Raw genomic sequence first — 27,163 nt, 5'->3', positions numbered from 1 at the left:
ACTTGGAGGGCCTGGCTAAAGGCGGCGAGGCTTCCCTGTTGATAGAAGCAATCAGTTTCTCTAGGTGGAAGGGCTCTTAAAGGGGGGGTTTATTTACCAGGGACAGCAATTAGGAAACTGAGCCTGGGCACTGAGAGTGACCTGAGGTAACGTGCCTGGACAACCTGTGAAGTTCTGCATGAGGGCAGTGAAACGCTTCCAGGAAGAGATGTCCATGATTATCTGAATTAAAAGTCCAGTGTCAGTTGGTCTCGCTGTTATGGTTTGGCCATTAGTCATGTGGCAGCTTATGCAATATATAAATAAATGAATAATAAACCTCAAACCTGGCTTCTGGTTTCTGGCTTCCAGTTGTCAGCAACCAACAGGATTAACATCCACATGGCTGTCTGTCATAAGTATTTATAAACAAGCTTAACCACTTGTAAACTGGAAAAAAGCAGTTTTATTGTTGTGATGCACCATATTTCCTATGGGCAATCACTGTGGCGATAATAAGAGACTATGGATGTTTCATAATAACATTATAAACATAACTGTGGTTTGGTGAATATCCCTTAGGCTTCTCATTTTGTCATGTCCTGTAATACTGTACATCCCATTACCTTCTGTCTGTAAACAGCTGTGTCTTGCCACAGTGTGCAGATTCTAAGCCCATTTCAGGTGGAGGTACAGTATGGCATCATGTTTAGTCTAGTTGCTGTGCTAGTTTGAATAAAGTAAGGCTGTACACATTTTTATTGTCACTGGAAATGAAGTTGACAGATGTAAAAAAAAAAAAAGAAGAAACTTAAAGAAGAGAAAAAAAGTTAAACCCGCAATGTTCTTTAAAGTACGAGTATAGCAAAACCCTTCACAGTAGATTAAATGAACCTTAAAAGAATTAATTTAGTCACCCCTTCACTGTGCTAGCCAGTGGGCATTTTTATGAGGTAATTTGTTTTGTTTTCTTTTTTTCTCTCTTTTTAAGGAGTGCAGGATTCCCAGCATGAGAAAGTTCTCACAGTGTCAGGAGCTGGAACTGTTCACAGCCCGGACTTTCCCCATACCTACCCTCGCAACAAAGTTCTAGTCTGGAGACTCGTGGCTGCTCAAGGAAACATGCGGATACAATTAACCTTTGATGAAAGATTTGGTCTCGAGGACCCAGAAGACGGGATATGCAAGTAAGCGCAAGGAAGGAATTTGTATCTTGGAGTCATAATTCACTGGAAATCAGAATTTGCTCATAGTACAATGCCCACTTAAATAAATCACTAACAATAATGATGATGCTGACTATTATTATTAGTTGGAGTAGTAGTAGTGGTAGTAGTAGTAGCAGCAGTAGTAGTGTGGTATTTTAGTATTGTGGTCGAAGTTATGCAGTATATGTGCAATTACCAAAACATTCTAATAAAATGTATATTTCAAGAGTATGGACTAATGTGGACCAACATTCAATGGGAGCATGCCTGTTACTGTTTTTTATCCTTTCAGGCCTTCTGAGCTTCATTGTTGCCCATTTTTACATTGCCTTTGCCATGAAATACAGGCAAATATGAATGATCCTCCAGTCATCATTTTTGTTTTCTGGGCACTGTTGCTGGACAGAAGTGCCTTGCCACACTCAACACAAATGTCATTCCAAGAATGTTAATTTCTGGACGACCACATCAGTGTTGGTTTTAGCCCCCAGCTAATGTTCCAAACGTGTTCATTTCTGGAGGACCATGCTCAGTGTTGCTTTTAGCTCCCAGCTAATGTTCCAAACATGTTCATTTCTGGAGGACCGTGCTCAGTGTTGCTTTTATAGCTCCCAGCTAATGTTCCAAACATGTTTGTTTCTGGAGGACCATACTTAGTGTTGGTTTTAGCTCCCAGCTAATGTTCCAAACGTGTTCATTTCTGAACAACCACACTCCGTGTTGGTTTTAGCTCCCGGCTCGTATTCCAAACACGTCGGTGTCTGGATGACCACGCTCGATGTTGGTTTTAGCTCCCAGCTCGCTCCAGCTGCGCGGCAAGTGCGGAGCGCCGGCCTACATCGCACCCGTGAAATTCACACCGCCGTCGCTTTCGAACACGTCATACATCATGTTTAACCTGGCCGATACCCGCGCACCCAAGCGCGCGGCCTTGCGCGTGTAGGAGTGGCCGCCGTGAGCAGAACAGAGTTGTCAGCATCAAGGCCAGTTATACCCGGGGAGCCCTATGCACTCCCTCAATGCATCACAATATTGCTGTGTAGACACTCGCAACCCCCTCCCTCCGCCCCCCCCACTCTGTAATGCCCTCCTTGTAATTGACGTGCACTTGCTGTAACAAGCCTGGTGAATCCCCCTCAGCCCCCCCCGTGAATGCATTCTCTGTGCTGTCTCCCTCGCAAAGGAAAGTCAATGAGCGCAGTCAGCCGCAGCGGTGATTGACAGCCGCTTGGCAAGTGCTGCCGCATTCAAGACCGCACAGGTAATCTTGGAATTAGAGCCACAGAGGCAAATTGAAACATTAGGGAGAAAGCATAGAGCCGGCTTTTTTTTTTTTTCATGCCCTCAGTAACATTCTTACATGTATAGGTACATGCATGAAAAAAACGTCTCTTAGTACTGAGTTATCTGAAGCAGCATTTGCATATCGGTGATGATAATCAACCCTGGTCACCCACACATACAAACACCACTAAAGCACAAATGCGCAGTTTGAACACACACACGCAAACAGAAACATGCGCGCACACACACACACACGTACACCTGCACACACACACATGCACACACACAGGCACAGCACACACACAAGCACAAACACAAGCACACACACAGGCACAGCACAAACACAAGCACACACACACATACAAATGGAAGCACACACACACACACCACACTTGCTTTGACTCGGTGGCACGGCAGCAATCTGCCGGCACTGCCCCCTCCCACGACACCGCACCCCCTGCTCTCTCCTGCACGCTGAATGTAGGTGGAAATAATGTGATGTGAAACACTCACGGAATGGTGCATTGCTAGGTCCTGTGGCTTCATTACAGTGAAACAAGTCAATAACTAGGATACCGCCATCTGCTGACTTTAGATAAACACTGGTGGCCCCAAATAAATGAATAAAACTGCAAAGCAGGACAGTGCTAAAAATGCATTCACCGAAATCCCTCAGAGGATTGGACTGAAGTGCCTTGTTTCCGTTAAGCTGCATATACACAGGCCTGAAAATGAAGGGGTAATCACAGTAATCACTAGATTCACCTTTGTGTAAAGATGTGTCATTTTCACCATTTTATTTCAGAAAATAAAATATAGACTTTGGGTGACCTTGGGTGAATGTAGATGAAAATAACAAGTGCTTTCTTGCAAGAAATTCAAACACTGGAAGGCTAGTACGGATATGTATTGCTGATATCTCAATTTCATCTTCTTGCTATTAATTATATATGTTTGTGAATAATTTTAAGGTAAAGTCGAGAATTATCTTACAGAATAGTCATGAGTGCAGTATGTAGAATGTTCCAATTAATTACACTATTGTGGTAAAATATAGTTTTATTCTTTCCTGAAGAGGCATGCAAGTAATATCTTGGTGGGAATTTGAAGGATGAATGGGTGTTTACATGCATACTGATATTTTGATATTATTCTGAATAAGACAATATCCCAAATACAATATGGGTCATGTAGACAGAATATTCTACCCCGAATATTAAATACCCAAATAAGGCCTTAATCCCAAAATGACAAATTCCAATTAAGATGTGGAGCATACCAATATTATTTGGGCATATATACAGCTTATTCAGAATACCCGACTCAGTTAAGAACAGTTTGCAGCATATATGGTCTGAGAGTGTTGTATATGGTCAGCACTGCTGTTACTAGGTTACCGCTTGCATTTTAATATGGGCCAGACAGCTAGCAGTTTGTAGGACACTAGGAAGGAAGGCCCTGCAAAGAAAACACAACATTTTTGGATGGAAGGAGAAATTATCGTACTTCTAAAAATTTGAAAGATAAATACAGAGCGTAATGGGAACATTATGTGGCCATGTTAATCGGATTATACGTGGCTGCACATAAACAGGAATATTAAAAGAACTTTCATTTGTTAGTAGCCATGTAAGCAGCTTATTTGGAACATTGTCTTATTCAGAACAATAGCAATAAACAGAAGATTGTGTGCTTGTAAACACAGTCAGTGTAAGCTGGGTGGTATATGTGGATGCTGGAAATGGTGAGATGGTAAACAGAGACAGAATGTGTGAAAATGTGAAATAATTGAGCTGGGGAATTAATCTCCTGCTGCATTATTTACGTGCCAGCTGCTGCCAACAACAAGGTGAGAATTGGTGGAAGTGTTCAGCTTATTGGCTTTCATTGGCTAAAACAACTTCCTGAATCAGTCATCTGCTTCTCTGTAGACAAAGCAACCAGAAGAGGGTATCACTTTGGAAGAAAGGGGGTAGAAGAATAATATCATTATCTAATATGTCACTGTGATGGTTCTTGTTGTGGTCCTGGTCCAAATCACAGTTAAATTTGAAGAATGGAATGTCCCCATGCATTTATTCTATCCATTTAATTCTTACAGCACATGTTCCACTGCACTGTTTGTATTGAAAACAGTTTGAAATTTAAAATACTGGACCTTGCAGAATGAAAACAGTCTCACTGAAGATACATATCAGCATTGGTATGTTTGAATGACATATACATTAATTTAAGCAGCAATCCAAGGAGCAGCCCCAGTCTTGGCAAAAGTCTGAGACTTTTATTGAAGACTCCATGACTGCAAGCTTTTGGCTGCACAATAAAGACAAGGTTATACAAAAAAAATACAAGTTTATGGTTATGCCAATTGAAGTCTTTAGACACTCAATTCAGGTCAGGGCCATTAAACACAAAGGGTAAGAAATATGTAGAGAAAAGGAAATAAACCATGTTGAAATATAGCTAATGAAAATGGGAGCATATACAGTATAACTAATCAGTAAAAAAAACAAACAAAAAAAAAAAAAAACAGTTGCATAATTTACTCCAAGTCTATTGAAGTTCTGCATTGCACCACATCGAACTGAAAATAACCTCCCAATCACATTGTTTAAAAATTATATTCAATAAATTCAAGTTGTAAAAACAAGTAAGATAAACAGTAAAAAAAAAAAAAACTTGACAAAATGTCAAATTGAAAGTGTAGAATTTTGTCAAATGTCTACAACAGGGGGTCCTCCATCTTATTCAGAAATGGCCAGTGTGGGCACAGGCTTTTGTTCCAACCAAGCAGTGAGTAGCAAAGACTAGTAGTTTAGTGTATTTCATGTTTGGTACCAATTCTGCTTACAAAGGTACTACTGATAGCAGTATTGGTACTGATGTTACGGTTGGCATTTTCAAGGAACAATGCCAACTGTATACATTTTTTCTAATTAACCTGGGTCCCTGTGTACGCAGTACAAAGGGTGGAAACTCAACACTTACTATTACACGTTCATTTAAAAGACATCTTCTCCTGTCGTGAACATGCCACCTCTGTTGTCACCAAGAGAAGTGGTAGCTCTTAATTCTTTCACTACCCTTTTAAGGTCCTCAAAAATGTATTTGTAATGTAGCGTTCACCTTAAATTGAATGCAAACAGTGGATAATCCAGTTGCAATGGGCCTCAGCTGAGGTTGGCTGAGCACTAAGGCAGCCGTTGCAAACCATTCAGCGGCACCACAGAGTGCCTCCTGAGAGTGTCATATGAATGAGAAAACATGCTCAGTACAGAAAGAGCATTAGGTGTCTCGGGACTGCCACCTCACACGTCACTGTGCGCTTTATTAATTTAGCTAAATTGCATCGATCTCATTACAAGGCATTGTTTGGGGAGGCTAGCACAGCAATGTAATGATATTTAATTGTGTCGTGGGTCTTGCTGACATTGACTCAGTGATCAGGAAAATGAAAGTTTATGCCATTTGTGTGTGATCACTCTGGCAATGTATTTAATTAGTACAAATATAATTTGCATATAGAAGCTTGATGTCCTTTTCTGAACATTGTTTTTTTTCAATTAGAAGCAATTGTGGGGGGAGGGGGCAAGAACCATAAAATACATACAAAATAAACATTTATAAACTGCATTAATCTGCTAAACGGCATACGTGTATGATGATAGTCAAGTGTGTAGCATCCAAAATATGATAAAATTATGATAAAAATGTTTTAAAAACCCTTCTTTTTCTCGATTTCAGGTATGACTTTGTAGAGATCGAGGAGCCTACTGAAGGCACTATACTGGGTCGTTGGTGTGGATCTCAGCCTGTACCGGAAACCCAAGTGTCCAAAGGGAGCCAGATCAGGATACGCTTTATATCAGATGAGTACTTTCCTTCAGAGCCAGGATTCTGCATTCGCTATTCCCTGCTCCCAGTGGTAAGCACACTTTTCTCAACCTTTCAGTCGATTTTTCAGTAGAATTCTTTAGAAAGGTTTCTGAAATGTGTTATGCAGTAATAATTTGTGTTTAGATTTGGGGATCTGATTTAGTTAGACACAGTTATTTTATCCCTTGTTGAATGCATAACAGGAGTGTTTTCTATGTGATGGCGTGATGCATTTGTGGAGATGATTCCCTGTGATCAGGAAGTAGAGGAGCATCGTTTGGTATTCATGACGGCGCCAAAGTTCTACAGGCGCAATCAGTTCAAGCTCCAAAGACACTAGTTAGCTTGCTGACCCTGAATGGGCTAATTCTGTGATTAATTCTTTCTACTGGAAATAAAAGAGGGATTAAACAGACTGAGCAAGAGCCTGGCCTTGAATACAGGACATGTCTCTGAGAAACCACCATTTCGCCCTTTGCTTTTCTCCTCCTCCAAGACCTCCCACAGTGAGGCTTAATGCACATTCCCTGTCACTCTCTCTCAATTTCAATTCCCCCCTTTCAATACTTCTCTCAATATTTCTTCCTGTCATTCTTCAAGCAGAAAAACAAACTAAAAGCTTAAAAACACACAGTATAGTTTTGTCTTGAAAATAGCCATTACGGATATGCCAAAAAACTCTGGCTATTGTTGGAGCTCATGGCATGCACAGTGAAATCACACATTGGCTCCATGGCATCGCATGCTTACAAGCTGCTCAAATGCACCTGCAGCAAAAGCTGCTATTCCCACCCTAAATACTCACCACGATCGCATTGAGTGTCAGGATTTTAGCACTAAGTTTACTAAAGGCATGCCAACAGCTAATTACCATTTAATTATGCAATGTTCCAGCAGGTGTTTTTGGCAAACTGCATAATGAAGCGAGCACCAAGGCAAAAACTATAGCGTGCGCTAACGGAAGCTGAGAAGATTGAGCTGTGATAAAAGTATAATTTGATTGACTTTCAACAGGATGAGGGTCAGTGCCTCACAGCTAAGATATCTTCATTCTGACTTTTACAATGGGAACAGTATATAGTCCATGTACAGTTTAACAATGACAAATGGACAGTGCGTCGTAGGCTAAATGCAACCCTGAAGAATGTGGCTAAAATCAGTGTTACCCATTCAGAAATTCTCAGTTATGGTATGAAAAGATAAACAATATATTCTTGGTGTGGAAGACTGGAAATGTGGGTCCTCACAGCATCAGCATAATGATCTACACTACATGTCCAAAAGTATGTGGACACTTGACATCAAACATCTCATCCAAAATTATGGGCATTCATTTGGAGTTGGTCCACCCATTGCTGCTATAACAACCTCAGACATTCTTCTCTATCATTCATTATTCCTGCATCAAAAAAGACAGATAAACACAAGGGATGAGATTTTTCTGATTGTGTCCAGAAGGCATTCTTTAAAAAAAAGCAACTCTGTAAGAGACAGCTTCAGTTAGAAGTAACTTGGTGATAGTAGTCATAGCAGTGGTTGAATCATCATCATCATCATCATCAAATAATGCTGGACACAGGCCTTATCTGACAATGTCCATTGGTTACAGCGATGTTTATAAATATCTCCTTCAGACTTTCTTTTTTTTTTTTTTTTGATAATTCATGCTTTTTTCATGTTATGTAAATATTTGTTCCCAGTTTGAAATTCACTGTACATTTTGTTCCTCTCCTGTTCTGCTTTTCTGTATTGGCTGTGGTGTTCAGTTTGTGTCGGTGGTCCCTTTTTTGCAAACTCGTTCTTTACTTTAGGATAAGACTGTGATATACACATCTTGGTGCCAAACCCATAAGCACTAAGCTTCATGTAAATAAACGGAGCTTCTTGCATGGTACATGGGCACCATCATGTGAGTATGTCACAGCCCGTCTTAGCTATATTTTAACACCAGTGCCAAATAAAACCCTAAACCACTGTACGTGGCAACAGATTTGCCCTTTAGTATGAAGGGAATTTTCATCGTATTTCACTATACATCAAAAGAAATAAAATTGCAACAGGTTATAATGATAATTGCACTAAGGTAACAAAGTATTATTTCTTTTTTTCTTCCCATTGTAACTGTGTTAGGAGTTGTGTGAAATTGAGATTTACCGGTGTAAAAAAAAAAGCCATAATGCTAAAAGAATGCTAGCAAGTCTAAGTACAATGCGTTGCCATATAATGCAGTGTGGCCACTATTGCTATACTGCTGACTGTCACCTTCTAACTTGAAATTAAATATGTTAAATAGAACAATTAAGAGCCCAAGGGCTACCCTAGGCATCTGTAAGTCAACCCTTTTTGTGGGCTTCTAAATTGGTCCCTGTGTGGAAACTGTTTTACTGGATTTTGAAATGTCAGTCAGACGACAAAGAGACACAAAAAAGGCTGGAGCAAGGTAGATCGCCTGCTCAGTGGAGAGCCTTTACTATTGATTGTTCCTAACACTTTTTTTTATTTTTTATTTAAAGGTAGGCTTTTGGAGTGGCTGAACATACATTATCAGAATGCCAGTTTGGCCAGTTAGAATATATGTGTGTTAATGTTTTAATAGGAACATAAACTTGATCCCAGAGCAATCTCAGCTCAAATCCTGTTTGAGCTGGGTTGACTCCTTTTGAAGTTGAAAATTGCATACTACGAATTAGAAATTTAATCCCCACATTATAGTATTTTTGTAATTATGCATTTTTTGTCACCTTGGTGTTGTACATTTGGTGGATATTGACTGTGCTTTGCTCTCTGTAGCTTTTGAGAGTCTGAATAGTGTCAATGTGGCAACGGGTGGATTATTTTTTTGTAATGTGATTAGGCTTTTCGCTAACTAGTATGGTGTAGTTGTGCAATTTTTGGCTCTAGCTAACTTGTTACTAGCTTGGTGGCTAACAAACTCCTAGTCCAGTAATCGAGTTGGGGAATATGTAAATGAATAGCGTCACCCACATATTGTATCCATAGCCTGCTAGCCTACTTCAGTGTGAGCTGTGGCTGTGACAAATCATGCCCCTTTCTGGGCTTTCTGACCTGACGAGTTGGGTTGTGTAGGCCATAGCAAGTTATAGACATAGCTAGTTGGGATTTTGTTTGTTTTGGTGACCATTTGTTCACACCTGTTTACCTTGACCAACGTTCCCAGTAGCCTAACTTGTACAACCCAACAGTGACTACTGTAAATAATGGTCCCCTCCCTGTTGCTCCCCGATCACTACCACCCACCCTCAAATTTATTTTTACATATAATGTATATGAACAATAATATTAAAACACACAGTATGAAACTCTTCAAGTATTTTGACTCAGAAGAGGCTCACAAAATGCCAATTGTATTGTTTTTTCAGAAAATAACACAGACTCTATACCTACAGTATTACAGCATAGAACTGCAATATGAGACTGTAGTTTCCTGTTATATTATGCATGTAAAAATGTCAGTTATGTTTCTTATTTCTATCACCTTTTGGTGAACCGTTAAAGATGTTTGGTATGTCTCCATCATTAACATGAGAATAACCTTTATCATTCTTGCTGCACCATTATACACGTATAAATAATGTAAATGTATTTGATTTCCTTCAAGTGCTGTAATTAGTTCATACAGCAAGCCATATGCTATTTGAATACTAAACCACATTATGCAATCAATTTTGAATTTAACAGCTTCAAGGAAACGGGTGTAACTAAGGTCCCTCATCACATCTGAATCCACATATGATCTGAAGTCATTTACTGTAATAATATGTAAGCCTTACCGCAGTGAGAAAAGATGAATCTTTATCAGAGTTCACTTGCCCCGGGTTGCCTTCCCCCACCCCTGCTTGGAATATCCACAAGACTTCAATAATCAAGTTGTTACCATAGAGACAGATTTTTGAAGTGCGATATTAAGACTGGATTCTTGACCTGTAACACAGATGTTTCGCATAACATCATCATAATGGCTGTCAACAGTATACACCACATATTTACTGAGCCCACATTCAACGTGTGGCAGACAATGAAAATGTTGTCTCTGCCAGTTTAACAAAGCTTTCGTATTTATTTTATTTTCCTCTTTCACTATGAATATTCACAACGAGATGTGACCAAATGCTCAACAGCCATTGTTCGCTCAAACACAGACAGCACCAGAATGTTCTATTACCAGCCAGAATTTCCTAGACAAAAAAGCATGGATGGAAGAACCATAGACCTGTCAGACTCCTATTTTATGCTTTTTGACTGTCCCGACATAATTCATCACTCTTGAGTCAATGCACTTTGTTTTCCTACCTGTTTAGCCAAGAGGTTCTGGCAGAAACCCTTAAACCCTATGTCTTTTCCCAAATCTAGGAAGATGAACATTTCCAGTGATTCCAGTCCCATAGAAATGGATGAACTTGTTATGGAGTTATTGTCTTTGGCCACACCCTTCATCAACATTCATAACAAAGAAAAAAATCTGTCATTATATCATCAATGATTATGTCACATAGTCTACATGGCCAAATGTGTGGATACCAGAGATCCAACATCTCATCCAAATTTATGAGCATTAATATGGAGTTGGTCCACTCTTTGCTGCTAGAACAACCTCCACACTTCTGGGAAGGCTTTACACTAGATGTTGGTAGAGCATTGCTGCAGGGATTTGCTTCCAGTCACCCAGAAGAGCATTAGTGAGGTCAAGCACTGGCTTTCCAAATGATCCCAAAGGTGTGGGATGGGGTTGAGGTCATGGCTCTGTGCAGGCCAGTCAAGTTCTTTCATACCGATCTCGATAAAAAACATTTTTTCCAGGGCTGTGTAATATTTGCCTCAAAATGTGATCACACACACCCTGCCTTGCAGCAAACATTATGACACCTGCAGAATCTGAGATAGAACATTGCAGAGGGGGAAAGTTGTGGAGGGCACAGTGGTAAATATCTGAACGATTTTGGTTAGTTGTAATCCCCCAGGGATTTTTTTTCTAAGTATTATTCTTTGTCATTTTTTTGGTGAATGGTGTAGCACGAATGGTGCCTCTCTTTGGTACATTCAACAACCGTAATAATTCAACTTCCCCATTACTTCATATCCGGAAAAATATTGTTTGACAAATGCAAGGTTATCCCCTGAAATGATTTAATGGATGCGTTTCCCTTTGATGTGTAATGCTTTCATTAAGTTTTGTTGTTCTTCCTTTGGGTTGTTTATATAGTTGACGTGCCTTCCGAAACCGCCCCTCCTGTCTGAATGGCTTTCAGTGTTGCAGCTGAACAAAAACTTAGTTCATGTCTTTGTTCAGTGCTGACATTTGATACCTGCCATAGCATAGGCCTGTTGTAATAAATGAAATGCACTGATCCAAGAATAAATGTGCAAGGAACGTAGATAAGGCACTGTACTTCTGAGGCATGCTACTGGGATTTTCATAGAGAGCTGTTTTCACAATTTTATAAAATACAAAATAATAATAATAATAATAACAAAGTATTCTGGGGAATTGTTTTTTCCCCAGCGACTGCACATCATGACATTTTGCATAAAAATAAACTTTTTGTAACACATCCCAGTTATTATCAACCAATGTAATCATCTCTTTCATGATTCATGTATCGCTGTAGAATAGCATTGTTCTAGGCAATGAGCTGTTGAATTGGAAAGATCATTGTGCAGCCTGCAGTTGCCATATTATTTCCTTTACAACTTCATTAGCCAGCCATTTCTGAAAATAACAGATACGCATTGATGTGGTAGCACAAGAAAAAAACTGCACTGGCCATTATTACAGATGAAAATTTGTTCAAGGAAAGGCTTTTTTTATTTTTGCTTATTTTGTTCATGTATTTCCGAAGTGTGATCCTTGCAGTATAGCTAACACATCACACACCAGTCAGTACCACATCACTCACCAGTCAATTGAGGACCCACAGACTGCCTTCAGAAACCATCTGTGAAGTGTCCTGCTCCAACTGTATGCCTGTGCGAACTGATGGACTGCAAAGGGAAAAACGCAGCAGTTTGCCTTCCAAGGACTACACAGGCTAAACCTCCAAAAGAGGTTTTGGGAATACAAAACCTGGCCATTTCAAAATTGGGAGGAAAATATGGCTAAATGTTAAAGAAATAGGTTAGTGTACAGTAAGATTGTAACCGCACAACAAAATGATGTAGAACTGAACAAGAGTACTACTTTGTCTTTTTTTTATAAATACATACAACACTCTAGCATCACACTCCTCAATTTCAATATGAGGTGTATGAGCTCATAACATTTAAAATATATTGAAGATATCCACATGAAAGCCTTGTGTGCTACAGGGTGTCGCCGTTCTAAATTTTCATTCGAAACATGGGGCTTCCATTTAACGGGTCCTCAATCGCCACATTTATCTGTTCTGTGTAGTATTTAGTTTACTGTGTTTTCCTTTATGAAATGATCTGTTATTTTACTAAAAGGAGGTGCATTTTGGCAGGAGTTTACAGAGCAGACATCAAAGGAGATATAGCTAAAGTGCTGTTTTTAGTGGTTTTGGAGGAGGATGACTGTAGAACATATAATTTGCTGCAGCTCTCAAATACTGCCATTAGACAGAATGTATACGCAATGGAATGGAGTCTATCTGGTTGCATTTCCTTAAAGGATATTTCTGTGGTTGATTTAGCTTGCAGTAGGCTCGTGTTTCTCGACTGCTCAGCAAACTTTTTCATATACTATTACTGCTGTCATTTAGCGTCTGCTAAAACAATAGTGCGTGGCAAAATTTTCTGTTTGTGCGTACATTAGCAAATTTGAGCAAATAAGGTGTACATTTTTATAAATACTTGAAGACTTCATGTATATGCAAGCTCTGCTTGGGGGTTTTTTTTTTTTTGTACACAGTTCTGGAAACCCATGTAAACAGCAGCTCACTGTTCCCCTGCGGGTAAACCAAAGCTACTGGAACCCCGGGCCACAGGGCAGCAGTTAGTTTATATTTAAACAGTGGTAATTCCTCTTTACCACTTCCATGAAAGGAAAAAGTAACCCTGGCTGTAATTTTTAGGAAGAGATTTTGGAAACACTCTGGCCAGACAGAAGGTTGTAAAAACACCGCACGCAGAAGAAAGATCGACTTCATAAAGGCTGAAGTAAAATCGTCTTTCAAACACCGACCTTTGGTGAACCCCGATCGCAGAGGCCGTTGAAGGCGGGCCTTGGGCCTGCCCCTGTGCTAAGAGCCGTTGTGCTCCGACACTTACTGGCTCTCATCGGTGAGAGAGAGAGAGAGATAGAGAGAGATAGAGAGAGAGAGAGAGAGAACCTGGTCAGAGAAGGAAAGGAGAGACACACACATAAATACTATTGTAGTTTCTGGCAATACTATATGGGGTTTTCTGATTCCGTGAATTCACAGGGCTGTGTCTTAGGCCCTCTTAACCTCAAATACGCCCTGTTCTGTGCAATGGCTCATCTACAGAAAAGTCTGGTTCTTTAGAATGCCAGCCATCAGCATGTCACAGCGGTTGTACTTCTCAAGGTATCTGATGTTGAAATGCATGAGAAAAGCTGGACTACTCAGCAAGCAGTTTTATACAGTTTGATTTTACTGTTGCTGCTGTCTAGTAGTGATGTCACTGAACGTGCGTGCCTTTTTTGCTATAAACCCAGAAATGCAAGATCTGTTTTTTTTTTGTCTCTCTCTCTATCTCTCTCTCTTCTTAGTGCTGTGATCTTTATTCCTGGTCCTATTGGGCCACAGGGTCTGCTGCTCTAAAGATCATTGCTTTAGTTTGATCAACCAATTAGGACCTTGACTTGGCTGCACTGCCTCATTGGTATTGAAGTCTTATTGGCAAAGACTGCAGTTCTCTTACATTGAAAAAAAGAAGTAAAATGTTTTACGTTTTGCCAGTAGAAACCAAATAATTGTCATGCATTCTGTATCACCATTCTTAACTTTCCCCAAATGATCCATAATTAATATATTGTGATGCCAACTACTGTATATGGTTATTGAAATACAGTATAATACATAGAAGTTCATAAAAAAAGATTGATGTCCACATTACTGTTAAACTGTTTTAGTTCATATTAATAATCGAAATGCTTTATTAAAAATGTGATTTCCTTTTTTATTGATTTTATTATAAAATCATTTTATCTTAATTACCACATACTTCTGCAACAACATCCATAGAATTGTCAGCTATTCCTGGCTACCTATTAAAATACATATATTACAGAACCAAACACCTCTTAGTTGTGGCACTGGAACATAGAGGTATTGCTTTAAGTTTAATATCTCATGAGATTAATTTGATGTGTGTTATTCATACTGTGAAATATGCAGGAGATTAAATGTACTCCACGTGTTAGAAAATAGGGGGAAGGGTGATGGAAAGAATATGAACTTGTAAACCCACAAGTATGAGGCCAAATATTTTTAGGGTTGCTAGGCGAGAGGTCACATTTCAGTCATGCAGCAAAGAGGAATATTAACTGCTTGTGAGACATTCTTGCCACACTGATTGTATACCATAGGCGAAAATACAGTATAAAGAGCCGTTGCATATGAGTAATGCATTTCCCCAGTTGATAGCTTGACTAGTACTTATTACTACCTACCTCACAGATACAAAACAAAGTCAATACAGAGACTTCTATTTTGGCTTCGACAAAATAAGTCTGAAGAGCAGAGTCCTTCACTGACTAAATCACCGAGTGAACAGCTCCCCCTCGAGTAAGATAGTTCTTCTGTTTTACCACTAGATGGCATAAAAAGACACTTGTAAGGGGATTGACAGAGCTATCCAAAACCCACATAACTCCTTAGGTTTGCATCTCTCAGGTGCTGTTTTATATTTATTTGGCTAGTGTTCTGTGTGTGTTTCTTATGAGTCGGTGGCAACCAAGCAGACAACGGGACACAGAGTATGGGCATTAATACCTCACAATGTGAAACTGAACACAGAATATAAACATTAATACCACACATACTGTAAAACTGACCACAGAGTATAAGCATTAAAACCTCACATACTGTGAACATAGCTTGTGAGAAAAAATCTTTAGGATGAAATGTAACCAGCATAAGATTATTTCTAGGAAAGCGGGGGAGAAAGAACAGCAGACAGGGAGTGGGAGTAAATGTAATTACTCTGAAGGAACAGGTGGAACTGTTGGAACATCGGGTCAGACCTCATATAGTGATTGGCAACAAACCTATTTTTCCTGTTTGCCTCTAGGTGTGTTTGATGCTTACTAGAAAATGCAACTCTTATTTTCTTCTATTACTTTGCCATTAGACATGAGGGATTTACTTTGTTTCTCAGGTATCTAGTACTTTAGTATGTGCTAACTTGGCAATGTTGTGCCCTGTCAATTCAACACTTTGAGCCCATTTAATTAGTTGTTGTAATGAGTACTAGTTCATACGTTTTGTTTTTTCTTTTTTTTTCTTTTTTACATTACATTACATTACAGGCATTTAGCAGACGCTCTTATCCAGGCGACTTCACACTTTACATGTATTTACATGTATCCATTATACGCTGATATATACTAGCAATTGTTACTTGCTCAAGGGTACAACGGCAGTGTCTGACCGAATCGAACCTGACCTTCGGTTACAAGCCCAGTTCTACCACTGTGCTCACTCGTCTGTTTATTGTTCTGTATAGCTTTAATTATGTCCTCGGGCTGTTTGACCTGACAAGAAATAAAAATTTAACTTAAATTAAATGTATTTATGAATGCAGAACAGTGAATTGTGCTCTTGGATATCTACTACTTTTTGAATGTGAAGGGTGCCCACACTTATGAAATACATATGCATATCAATTCTCCAATCTTTCACTTTATCTCTACCATTTTAACACATTTTCATGGTCCCAGTGCAGCTCATTAACCACATGCTCTTGTCAAAAGCTTCAGCTTAAATAAGTCAGTTTGTGACCAGAAATGATGTTGTTGTTTATTTCATTGTATGTATGTAAGATCAGTGGTGGAAAGTCCAGGGGTCAGAAAGTAAAAGTCCTGCCATGTGTTTCTTCCATCCATTAACTCAGCCAGCTGATTGTGATAATTAGCATATCCAGGTGATTGGAACAAAATACCAGAGAGGACTTACTTTCGCAACCTGGATTTTTCATGTCTATGTCATTTGGCATGGTATCAAAAGCTGCCTAATATCTTTGGTGGGTTGTGTTTGCTCAACTTCTCTGAAATGTGTAGATTTGTAAAGGGGCTGGGCTGTGTGTATTACATGTAATTGAAGTTTATTTATTTATACTTCGGTTAACTTTTAGGATCAGACATTTCTTCCATAAGCCTTAATGGCTGTGTGTGGGAGAAAATGGCCACTAAGTTTAAGCCCTCTGGGGTACATTCATTCATACATACAAAATCATTTTCATGTGGCTATGAGGTCATGAGTTCAAATGATGAGGTTCAGAAGTTTAGAACCAAAACAGCAGATGTTAAATGTTTGGAAACTTACTGAAGAGAAAATAGTTTCCTGAGCACTCCAGCAAATCCCTTAATTATTATTTTAGCTAGCGCCATAAAATGAAAAAAATTCTTGTTTATTGCACATTTTAAACCAAGAGCTTGATTAATGAGGATCACAACTATATTGAAGAGGGGCATCCATCATGTGTCTTCCTAGTCATTAGTGTTTGAACCCAATACAATTTTGCGGTTAGGGTTCGAATTATTGGGGAGGCTCCCAAAAGAGACCTGAGCTCTGAATTGTTCTGAGTGCCATCCCCATCCCCAACCCCAAATGTTAAACAGTGCTGTGCCTTAGCTTTTTATCCTGGTGATAAGGCCAGCCCTCTGACCTATGGGAGCAGTACTAGGTATGTTATGCAAAGCTGTCGGATGATGCGTGCCATTTTGTACAGTATGAGCCAGCCATGTAAGAGCAATGCGAAACACAAGAGCTTTCCATGTGAGATATTAAGATTTGCAGGGCAATGGAAACTCACTCACCTCCCCCTCATATAACGCGCTTAACAGAATTCTGTAGTCTGGCAGCGTCAGTCATAGTGCATCACAATTTTGTCACCGCTGAAAATATGAGCTGTGAAATCAGACACACTCAGGAGACAGCCACAGAATATTGGAAAATATCACAGGAAAAAAAAAAAGAAAAAACCAAGGTGATAATATTCACAAGGGTCCGTCGCTACACTCCAGCTGGCTTTAGGAGCCTGAAAGGAATGATCTGTGCGTGGACAGATATAGCCTATATGAGCGCGAAATGCATTTTCCAATAGTGTCTCCTTTTTTTCCCCCTCGTATTGACACAAGAGGAATCTAGCTATGCTATCTATCTCTGTCTAGACAGACCAGGTGAGAGAACAGCTGCTCTCTGGCTGAAGAGATAGTCTTATCTTCCCTCCATTGTCCTGGCTTGACTTTGCCCCAAAACCTCCTGTCAGTCATCACTTCCAGGGTATAAAAAACAAAACAGTCCAGAGTTTATATATTGAAAAAAAACAATATATTTTTATAATGTATATTATAACCTTTGTTTTGTTCACTTTTGCCATTGTCTCACGCATCCTGTCTTTTGCTCACGTGAAAATACCTGTCTGTAGAGACCCCCATGGACTGCCTGGAAATTGTCCAATTGCTGTGAAAGATTCAAAGACTCAGGCTTGGTATTTTGTAGACAGGCCTGTAGGACTGGTAGTGATTGTCTGTTGTACTGAGAGAGGATCTGTTCATTCAGTGATATGGTAACAGCGCCTCTCCATGTAGTTTCAATGCCACTACACATGCGGGGGTGTTTTCTCTCTGTAATTTTGTAGACCCTGAAGACGATTTCATAAAATATCGTTTGAGCATGAACCTCAGCCCCACTGAAAATCCTTGTGTTAAAGAATTAATTTTTTATGAATCTTTTTTCCTGTTTGTCTCCCATTCAGAAAGTTCCGGAATCGGAAAGCCCGGTGGTTCTGCCACCATCTGTGCAGAGCGTGGACATGTTAACCGAGGTGGTGTCTGGCTTCAACACCGTAGAGGAAGTTATGAAATACTTGGAACCCGACAGCTGGAAGCTGGATATGGAGGACTTGTACAAGCCGACATGGCACGTGCTCGGAAAGTCTTACATCCATTCCAAGAAATCCAGAGGCGAGTTTGCCACTTAAATTTTTTCACCTCTCAATTTCCCCCATAATTCAATTTGCATCAGGTTCACAAGCAGGGCTCTGATGTCTGTGTCCATGTGCACTGTACTGGTTACAGCTTGGCTAGATTGAGCTACGAATTTGGTTCGGAAAAAGTGCGAACAGCCATGAAGTCTTTACTTACTACAGATGTCTGTGGTCACAATATCTTATTAATAATAATAATATTATTATTGTTTAACCTTTATTTACCCAGGGTAGGTTCACTGAGCACGGATGCTCTTTTGCAGGAACGCCCTGCATCAAACTCATACACATTCACACCTGGGAGCTGCCCAGTACAACCACAATCCTCTATTGTTGGCCACTGAGCAGCTCCACTGGAGGGAGATTTAATTTTTGCCAATTAAATCAGGGGATGATCTTATCTCACTCAATGTATGTTATTGTATCATAATGATACTGTATGTAACATGTATAATCATATAATGAAAAAAATCATATAACACAAAGGTGATTTCTTTGTGTTTGCCTGCAGGAGTGGTGGATCTAAATCAGCTGAAAGAAGAGGTGAGGCTGTACAGCTGTACCCCACGCAACTTCTCCGTCTCCCTGCGCGAGGAGCTGAAGAGGACCGACTCCATCTTCTGGCCCAACTGCCTCCTGGTGAAACGGTGCGGAGGGAACTGCGCCTGCTGTCACGGCTGCTTCTCCTGCCAGTGCGCCCCCACGAAAGTCACCAAGAAGTTCCACGAGGTAAACGGGATTCCTCGCTTCCCTTTCCCTGAGAGCCAAGTGCCGATGAGAACACGATACATCCCTGCTTTCAGAGCGAGAGGAAGCGGAGGAAAGCTCGCAATCTTACACACGTCACATTTAAATGAAGTGCTGAAGCAACAAAAAAATAGATGTCTGTTTTAATTTAAGGAGGCCATGCACACTTAATGCCTCGCGAAATACGTGAAAGGAAAAACCTTTCATTCTTACAAGATCTTCAGAGCAGAAGAATGTCCTTTAGAATCAAAACATTTCTTTTTTTTTTTCTTTTGGTATTCCACCCCTAAAGCTGTGTGTAATTCAGTGTGTGTGGCCTCCGCGGATTATTGCAAATTGGGCTTGTGGGCCAGGGTTTGCACGTTTGACCCCCTTTCCCCCCTCCGCACAGGTGGGGCACAGCCACTATACCCCTTGTGTAAGGCGCTTAACCTGAAATGCTTCAGCAAATACCCAGCTGCATAAACGCATAATAATGAGGAAAAATGCAAGCTATGTAAGTCGCCCTGGATAAGGGGCTTCTGCCAGGCAAATAAATAATGGCGGAACGGGTCTTAAATCACTTTTTACGATGTTGATTCTGCAGGTTCTCCTGCTAAGATACAGGGGCGGAGGCAGAGGGCTGCAGAAGTCTCTGACGGATGTGCCCCTGGAACACCACGAAGAATGCAGCTGTCTGTGCAAGGATGATTCGGACGGATAAAAGGCGCAAGCCTCTCTTCATAGGGCACTTAACCAGAGAGACACGATAGCGACGGCTAGCTTTCCTCCAGTCACCTCCGCTGTAAATTTATGGATAATTGGAGAACAGCATGTTGCACCAGCTGTCCAGCCATCATCAGGTTGAACTGGGACTCACGGACAAATCCAGTCGCTGTGGAGTGCCTGGACTTTTTTAAATTTTTTTTTAAAAGCTGTTTTTTTGTGCATTCCAGAGAGAGGAGGCTGACAGCGTGCATTGCAAAAGAACTGTTAATTATTTGCTCTTTTATAAATCGCTGAAAGGCTCTCCTCTTGTTTTTCAGTAGCTAGAAGTACAGGCTGGTACAAATTCAGTGGCGATGTCGTCCTACTGCCTCGGCGGCACTGATGGTTCCAGATCCCCCCCCCCGCCCCCCCCGTTGTTTTCGTTGTACTTTTTCCCTAAAACTATTTTTACTTTTTTCGTTTTGTTTAATCAGAACACGTGACACTGGAGTGTCTTTGAAAAGGATGTTTTTTGTGGTCTCTATTATTTTTTTTATTCGAGCAGAGCCTCCCCATGGCCAATCCTCTGTTGCTTCTTCACACCATCACACAATGGGGAGCCAACCGGCCTTTCAACCAGAGATGCTCTGTGTCAGACGCAAATTAAATCACTGTATTACTGTTTGTTTGTCGGCATTTATGCTAATTAAGAAGCATCCTTTCCTTTTTAAATGTTATTTTTAACTGCATACTCCATAAAATGTCTTCTTTTTTTGTAGAGTGTTTGCTTGCCACCCCTCCCCCAGCATCGTCATATATTTTTTACCGAAGTTATTTAACATTACTTGCTCTGTGTTACCTTTTATTTTTTTCTGTCTGTTTCTATCTGTTCTGTGTCATTGAAAATAAAAAAACTTTGATGTAAATGGAAACATATATGTGCACCCCTGAAGAGTTAAAAAATGTTTTTGCAATTTTCATCAGTTTACAGATAATGGCAGGGAAGTGTATCCTCCTTTTCATGTCATGTGTCACTTTTACCTCTAAATATACTGGAGTGCCTAGATTGTCACACCTCCTTGAACACAATGAACATAATTTTGGATTCGTAAGACCTCCAAAAAAAACTGAATTTGTGGTTTCAGAGATTTACACTAGGAAAATCTTCCAATCTGAAGAACAGGGTTAGAGGAGAAAAACGATTTACTCCTCGCCGCTTCGCTGTGAGCCAGCGCCGTGCACAAAAGTGCCAAATTCTGGGGATGTTAGGACGGTTGGCACCAGGGCCTCCGCTGTACAGACACTTGTTGTGAAAGAAAAGCATGAACCCTGTGACCGCGCCTTCGAGTCCTGGCCGCACCACTGCTGGTTATGCCCGGAGGTTCACTTTGGCAAGGCAGCATTTTGGCCCAGGCTCACTGGGGAACGCTTGGGGGTAAGCCGGCTAGGCTAGTTTCGTCCGATCTCATCACGCTCCAGCGGCCAAGTCCCGGGCACGAACCAAGAACACGCTGACCTTACGTCCTCCGTAATCCTCCGGCTCGTAATTGGTGGCGTGAATCGGAGAAGTGACGTGCCTACGGCTAGCTCCTCTTGAAGCTGGCAGGAAGGGTCGGCAGAAGAACAAGTTCGGCTGAGTACAGGTCAGAAAATGTTGGGGGGGGTTCTTAAAAAAAAAAAAACAGATTGTTGGCACCATTATTCGGCACCTTTACTAATATCCTTGTTAATATATAAAGCAGGCCTGGGTCAACTACGTATGTGTTTTGGATTCAAATACATTTGTACGCTTCACTGATCTTGTCTGATTTATTGGAACCAATGAAATCAACTCTCAAAAAGTGCAAACCCCACCGTCTGGTCATATTGGCAGGCTCAATTACACCAGGCAAGATCAATAGAGCACGGAAAAGTATTTGAATCCAAAACAAATACATATTTGACCCAGGTCTGATATAAATACATGTCAAATAAAAGTCAGGAACTAGGAAGTTGCTCACATTTCCCATCAACAGTCTATCAGGTTAAAACCAGTCCTCACTGACATAAGGCCTATGCATCCCGTTCATCACTTATAGCACATCAACATCAGAACTACAGTTTTGTATTATTTTCTCATTTCCATTTAATAGAGAAAAATAAACCAATTACTGTGTATTTATGACATGCACATATAGTGGTTAAGGGAATTAGTTGAGGGTTAAATGATTTTTTGGTAAATATTTTATACTGTTTATAATTTATATTCAGATCAGAGACATTAAGCTTGAGGTAAATTATGTTGCAACTCAGGATATTTTTTAAATGTCAAAGCAGAATAAGAAGCATATTGATCAGAAAATACATAAAGAAAAACTGCTCTTAAAGTATGTATGTCTTTTCTATAAAGAGCGGATTGTCCACATGCCTTTGGTATTTTTTCCTTTAGCCAGGGTAAAGCAGTGATGGTTACAGAGATTGAGCACAGTACAGAAAGTGTTAGAACTAACAAGAGGCAATTTTCTCAAGAGGCAATGAACCAGAAGGTGTGTGTGTGTGTGCGTGTACGAGCGTGTGCATGCGTATGTGTGTGTGCGTGCATGTATGCTTGTGTGTATGTGTGCGTGTGTGTGCATGAACATGAAACATAAGGACCTATTTGTTGATTTTGCACAGGAAGCACAAAGGCAAGGACATAGGCTTTATGGATGCCATTATAGTCATTTTACAGTATCATTTTCACTACCTTGCTACTGGGATTTCAAACTGCCCTCTAAATTTATTGTTGCACTTTGATGTGTCACTTACCTTTTTTAGTGCCACATTCTGGCATGAAGCCTCATCCCCAGTAATTGTAAGATTCCACCAATCTGACAGCTTTCTAATATACTTTTATGAACGTTTTTAAGGAGGCAGTTTTGGATATGATTTGATCTGAAAGGGCCAGACCATTTCAAAAAGATCATGCACATCACCGTGTATAAATGTGTTTGCTAAGTAAACACAGATCAATATAGAAATAAACATATCAGCACTGGGTTTGAAGAGAGAATCACACTGCCAATCTTGCTTTTATGAAAGTTAATGACAGGGCACTTCTACAGGTGCAGTGCATTCGGGCCTAAAGGATTATTTGCCATTTTTCATGTGGTAGGTCATAAATCATGCGTTGGAGGCTTGCGTGTTGCTTATGTCTATTTTCATGAAATCTGAATTTCCCATAGTCAGCTGTACAGGATTTTCTGACTGAGTGTTTCAATTGACAATTGCTGAACTATGGAATTTTAAAAAGGACCACATCAACATGCACAGTTAATGCTTGCATTAGCAGTATTAAATAAATATATAGATTTCTGACAAAAAAGTGAGTTAGTGAGTGATCCATCTAATTTGAAAAACTTGCATTATTAGGAGACGCATTAACAGCAAAAATTACACAAACTCATTGAAAGCTGCTGTTAATTTCCTGAACATATCAGGGGCGGGGTTTTTTTTTTGCACTGACTGGAGACGAATACTGAAAGCACTGCCTGTTCAGTGTAGGTACCACTCTTTATATTTTTGCTCTTCATCATTTTGAGTATTGCATTGTGGATCTAAATTGAATTTAATGTTCACCTACTCCATTACATCTTTGATTGCTTATTCATGGATGCTCTGAACGCCTCAATCACGGGTGTTTTTTTATGAGAAGTGGTTAAGTAATGCTATTTAAGCATGGAAACTCACCACCAATAAAATGCAACAAAAATAAATTTATAGGGCGCAAGGTCACAATAATTGGGGTATGTGGGACTCATATACCATAAAACACATCATAAAATTAGTCATACAACTAAATTTATAAAAAAAGACCTTGAGGCCTTCTCAGGCAGGGTGCTGTCCATAATGTTCTAGCTGCAAAGGAGTGCTGTTTAACTCCCCCACTAGAGGAAAACATATTTTGAGAAGGAGAAAATATGTTTTTTCTTCACTACTGGTGTTCATTATGTGTTGGTGCAATCACAATGGGTCTCTGTATATTCCACTGGCTACCCATTGAACTGTTTCTTGGCAACAGGAAAGTTAAACTTGAAGGAAAGTGCATGTTCTGCACAACTGGTTTAGCCAAGAACCTTGGATCTGTTGTGATTATTGCAGCAAGTGTAGACAGGAAGCTGTTAGGTGTGCACCTGTTGTAGGTTGACTTCTGTGTCTTCCATAAGTTGATCAGAACAACTGAGTGTTGAAATGGTTATTACACTGTAGACCAAAACCCTCCCACTCTGGCACAGACAGGTGAAGTACCTGATGAGTCACAGCCCCCACATCCATCATCTGGATAGATGACATCCTATTGTCACTATGAATAAGAATAAAATGAGAAAATGAAAAAGGTTTGAGAGGGGACAATTTAAGTTAATATTTAGTGGAACATAGACAGGGGACCACAGGGAGTTAGTCTGCTATGAGGAACTGAAAAGCAATTATGTAACTGCATCATGATCTTAGTGCTCAAGGAGTCCATTCTGCAGCAAGTCATTTCCCCAGCTACATCATGAAAGGAAGCAGTGGCAGTCATTGAACATGTTTCCAACATTGTTTTGTTTTTCTCTGCTGACATCAAAGCCATAATGATTTTACTTATTTCTTTTAATTAAATTAAATAGCGAGAAACTCTTTTCTGAGCTCAACTAGCCAAAAGGAAACAAGCAAAGTTTATCAAAATCCAAAACGATGCATGCGGACTGAGTGAAGTACTAAAATATTATTCAGGGTCTTTAAACTTGAAATGCATGGATAGCAACTTGTTGAATAAAGGTATGGTGCATTTTCACATTAGTGGTAAGCAGCGCAACTAGAAGTTAACTGAATTTATAGCTTTCCTTTTGTTCACCACTGGTCAGTCCTCTGTTTTTGGCTTGCTATGGCTAAGATGGTTTGTCATTTTACATTTACTTATTATACAGCATCAATATAACCAGATTTTCGCCTTTTTCTAGCCTATTTAGTGTATCTGCTTCCAACCCCAAATACCCATGCAGAGCTTAATTCATTTCCTGAAACAATATTAAAATCAAAACAATGTGTCTTAGTGATATGCCAGTGCAAACACACTGGCTTGCAAACTGGATAGGGGCGCTTGTCAAAAAATAAAAATAAAATAATTCAGATAACATGTTGCTCCCACTTAGTGAGGACAGAAACTGTCTAGAATGGACTGCAACATTGCATCTTCAGACATGTTCACATTGTCATAAACTGATGTGTTTGAGCATAATGTCTTTGAGTTGAACATGATACATCTTTATGCTAATTGTAATACATGATTACTATTCATTTGCATTTATCAAAGATTCGGAATAATGAAGTGCTTTTGATACATAATTTGAGCAGCCTGCCAGTACTTAGTGGCAGCTCCTTTGACAGATCTATAATGGCATATAAACATTTCTTACAGCCAACTACTTCTTTCTATCCTCGCTCTAGGATTTCCCTGTAGTACTATTCCAGCTGCATGCAGTTCAGTCTACCCACATATTTACAATAATATTCAAGTCTGGGAACTGACAGCCATTCTAAACCTTCATTTTTCGTTCCTGCAAATACTTCACAGTTGATTTTGACATATGCTTGGGATCATTCGGGTTATTGAAGGGGGAATTTGGGGGGTTATTTTTGGCAAAATGTATTGGTAGTACTGGAGTTCATGATTCCATTGACCTCATTAACAAGATCCCTAGGTCCCGTAAATGAAAGCAACCATGTGACATATTGACATGTACAGCGGTGGATCATTTAAGTGTCCTTCTTCCAATGCCAAACCCACCACTGATGTGTGTGGCCAAAAAGCTCAATTTTGTTTTCATCTGACCATACCACCTGGTTCCAGTTGAAGTTCCAGTGCTAAACCTTGATTGGAACCAGGTGCTATGGTCAGATGAGCCCAAAATTGAGATTTTTGGCAAGACACACCAGCGGTTGGTTTGGCATTGGAAGAAGGACACTCAAATTTAAAAGGATGTTTCACCTACAATGAAATATGCTGGTAGATCTTTGATGTTATGGGATGGTTTTTCCATCTACTGTCCAATCTATCAGTGATTGTTCAGATAATTATGGCATTTGCTGAACTCAACTGTGTTTGGAACAGAAGGTGATTAACATTCATTTTGCTGTGAATGACAGCAAATGCTGATTGAGCCCAGTCCTACTCCTTGACCCTTTACCTTCTCTTCTTCTGCCTTCAGACCTTGATTGTCATTCTTCAGAAACAGCTTACATAGCTCTTTCAAAGTGAACCTCATTACCGCCACATTTATGCATAATACAGATGTTATAGTTAGCTGTCATCTGACAAATGATTGTGAAATTGAGAAAAAAAGATCATAATTAGATGGATATGCTTTTGATCACAGACTTAAGACTGGAATGTAATTTGAAAGCAAAAAGGTTTCACATGAAATCTTGGCTAGATCTGTTTTTATTTTGCTTTGTGTGTTTTAGAATTGCCATGTGTGTGAAAATATGCAGACTGTACTCATTGTTTTGTGAAATCATTCATGGTTTGAGCTTCTAAGTTTTATTTTATGGCTTCAGGTTCAGTTCTAGTAGAGAAATGAGAACAGAACAACTAACTCAGACTAATGAGACTAATGTCTCAGGGCAACAAACTCAGACACAAGAAATACATGTGGCAGAAAAATATCATTATTTGTGTTTATATTCACATTTGTCAGGACTTAACATAAAAAACCAAACCCATTTACCCCAGTGGCAGATTCATGGGCTCTATTCAACTACTGAAGTAAACACCATGATTGGTAAATCATTTGGACAAAAAAAAAAAAAAACGCCGGATCAATTTCTTGCTTCTCTTTTCACTTATACAGAAACATTCCTTGCACGGTGTCATCTATTGCCCAAAGAAGGGGCACTTCTGATTAGGGTGACAACTGTAAACCTTTTGTCATCACGGAGAGAATAATTCTTCAGAAGGGCAGAGGAAAGGTGGCAACAGAATGCTAACGTGCTAAGTATGCAGAGTGAACCACTCCTATACAGCTGCCCAGTAGATGATCTCAACACCCCATGCTATGACTTAAATTATTTGTTCTTTGGTTCAGCTCAGCCGTGGTTATTGCACACCTTCCCCAGCATAATGAGCAGACGAGCAGGGCAGACAAAGTTCTCATGGTCCACATTGCCATACCTCGGCTGTGAATACTGTATGAGTTTCCTGTTCTGAAAGCCTGGAATCTGTTGTTTGATCT

At 39.9% G+C, this 27,163-nt stretch overlaps 1 protein-coding gene across 3 annotated transcripts in view; it reads left to right on the top strand.

Moving 5' to 3' along the window:
- pdgfc (platelet derived growth factor c) overlaps positions 1-20,615 on the top strand; it is a 49,994-nt gene extending 29,379 nt beyond the window's left edge. For 2 of the 3 annotated variants that reach the window (XM_064344561.1, XM_064344563.1), the window contains exons 2-6: positions 971-1,166; positions 6,216-6,396; positions 18,267-18,474; positions 19,009-19,226; positions 19,831-20,615. In XM_064344561.1, the coding sequence (XP_064200631.1) occupies positions 971-1,166; positions 6,216-6,396; positions 18,267-18,474; positions 19,009-19,226; positions 19,831-19,947 (920 nt within the window). In that variant the 3' untranslated portion in view covers positions 19,948-20,615. The remainder of the gene's footprint in view (positions 1-970; positions 1,167-6,215; positions 6,397-18,266; positions 18,475-19,008; positions 19,227-19,830) is intronic. The other variant, XM_064344562.1, reaches the window with a different exon arrangement.
- The last annotated feature ends 6,548 nt before the right edge of the window (positions 20,616-27,163 follow it).

Source organism: Anguilla rostrata, chromosome 7, assembly GCF_018555375.3.
Source record: "Anguilla rostrata isolate EN2019 chromosome 7, ASM1855537v3, whole genome shotgun sequence".
NCBI classification, from domain to species: domain Eukaryota; kingdom Metazoa; phylum Chordata; class Actinopteri; order Anguilliformes; family Anguillidae; genus Anguilla; species Anguilla rostrata.
The sequence above is the reverse complement of the archived record's forward strand: the minus strand, read 5'-3'. Positions and strand labels throughout refer to the sequence as shown.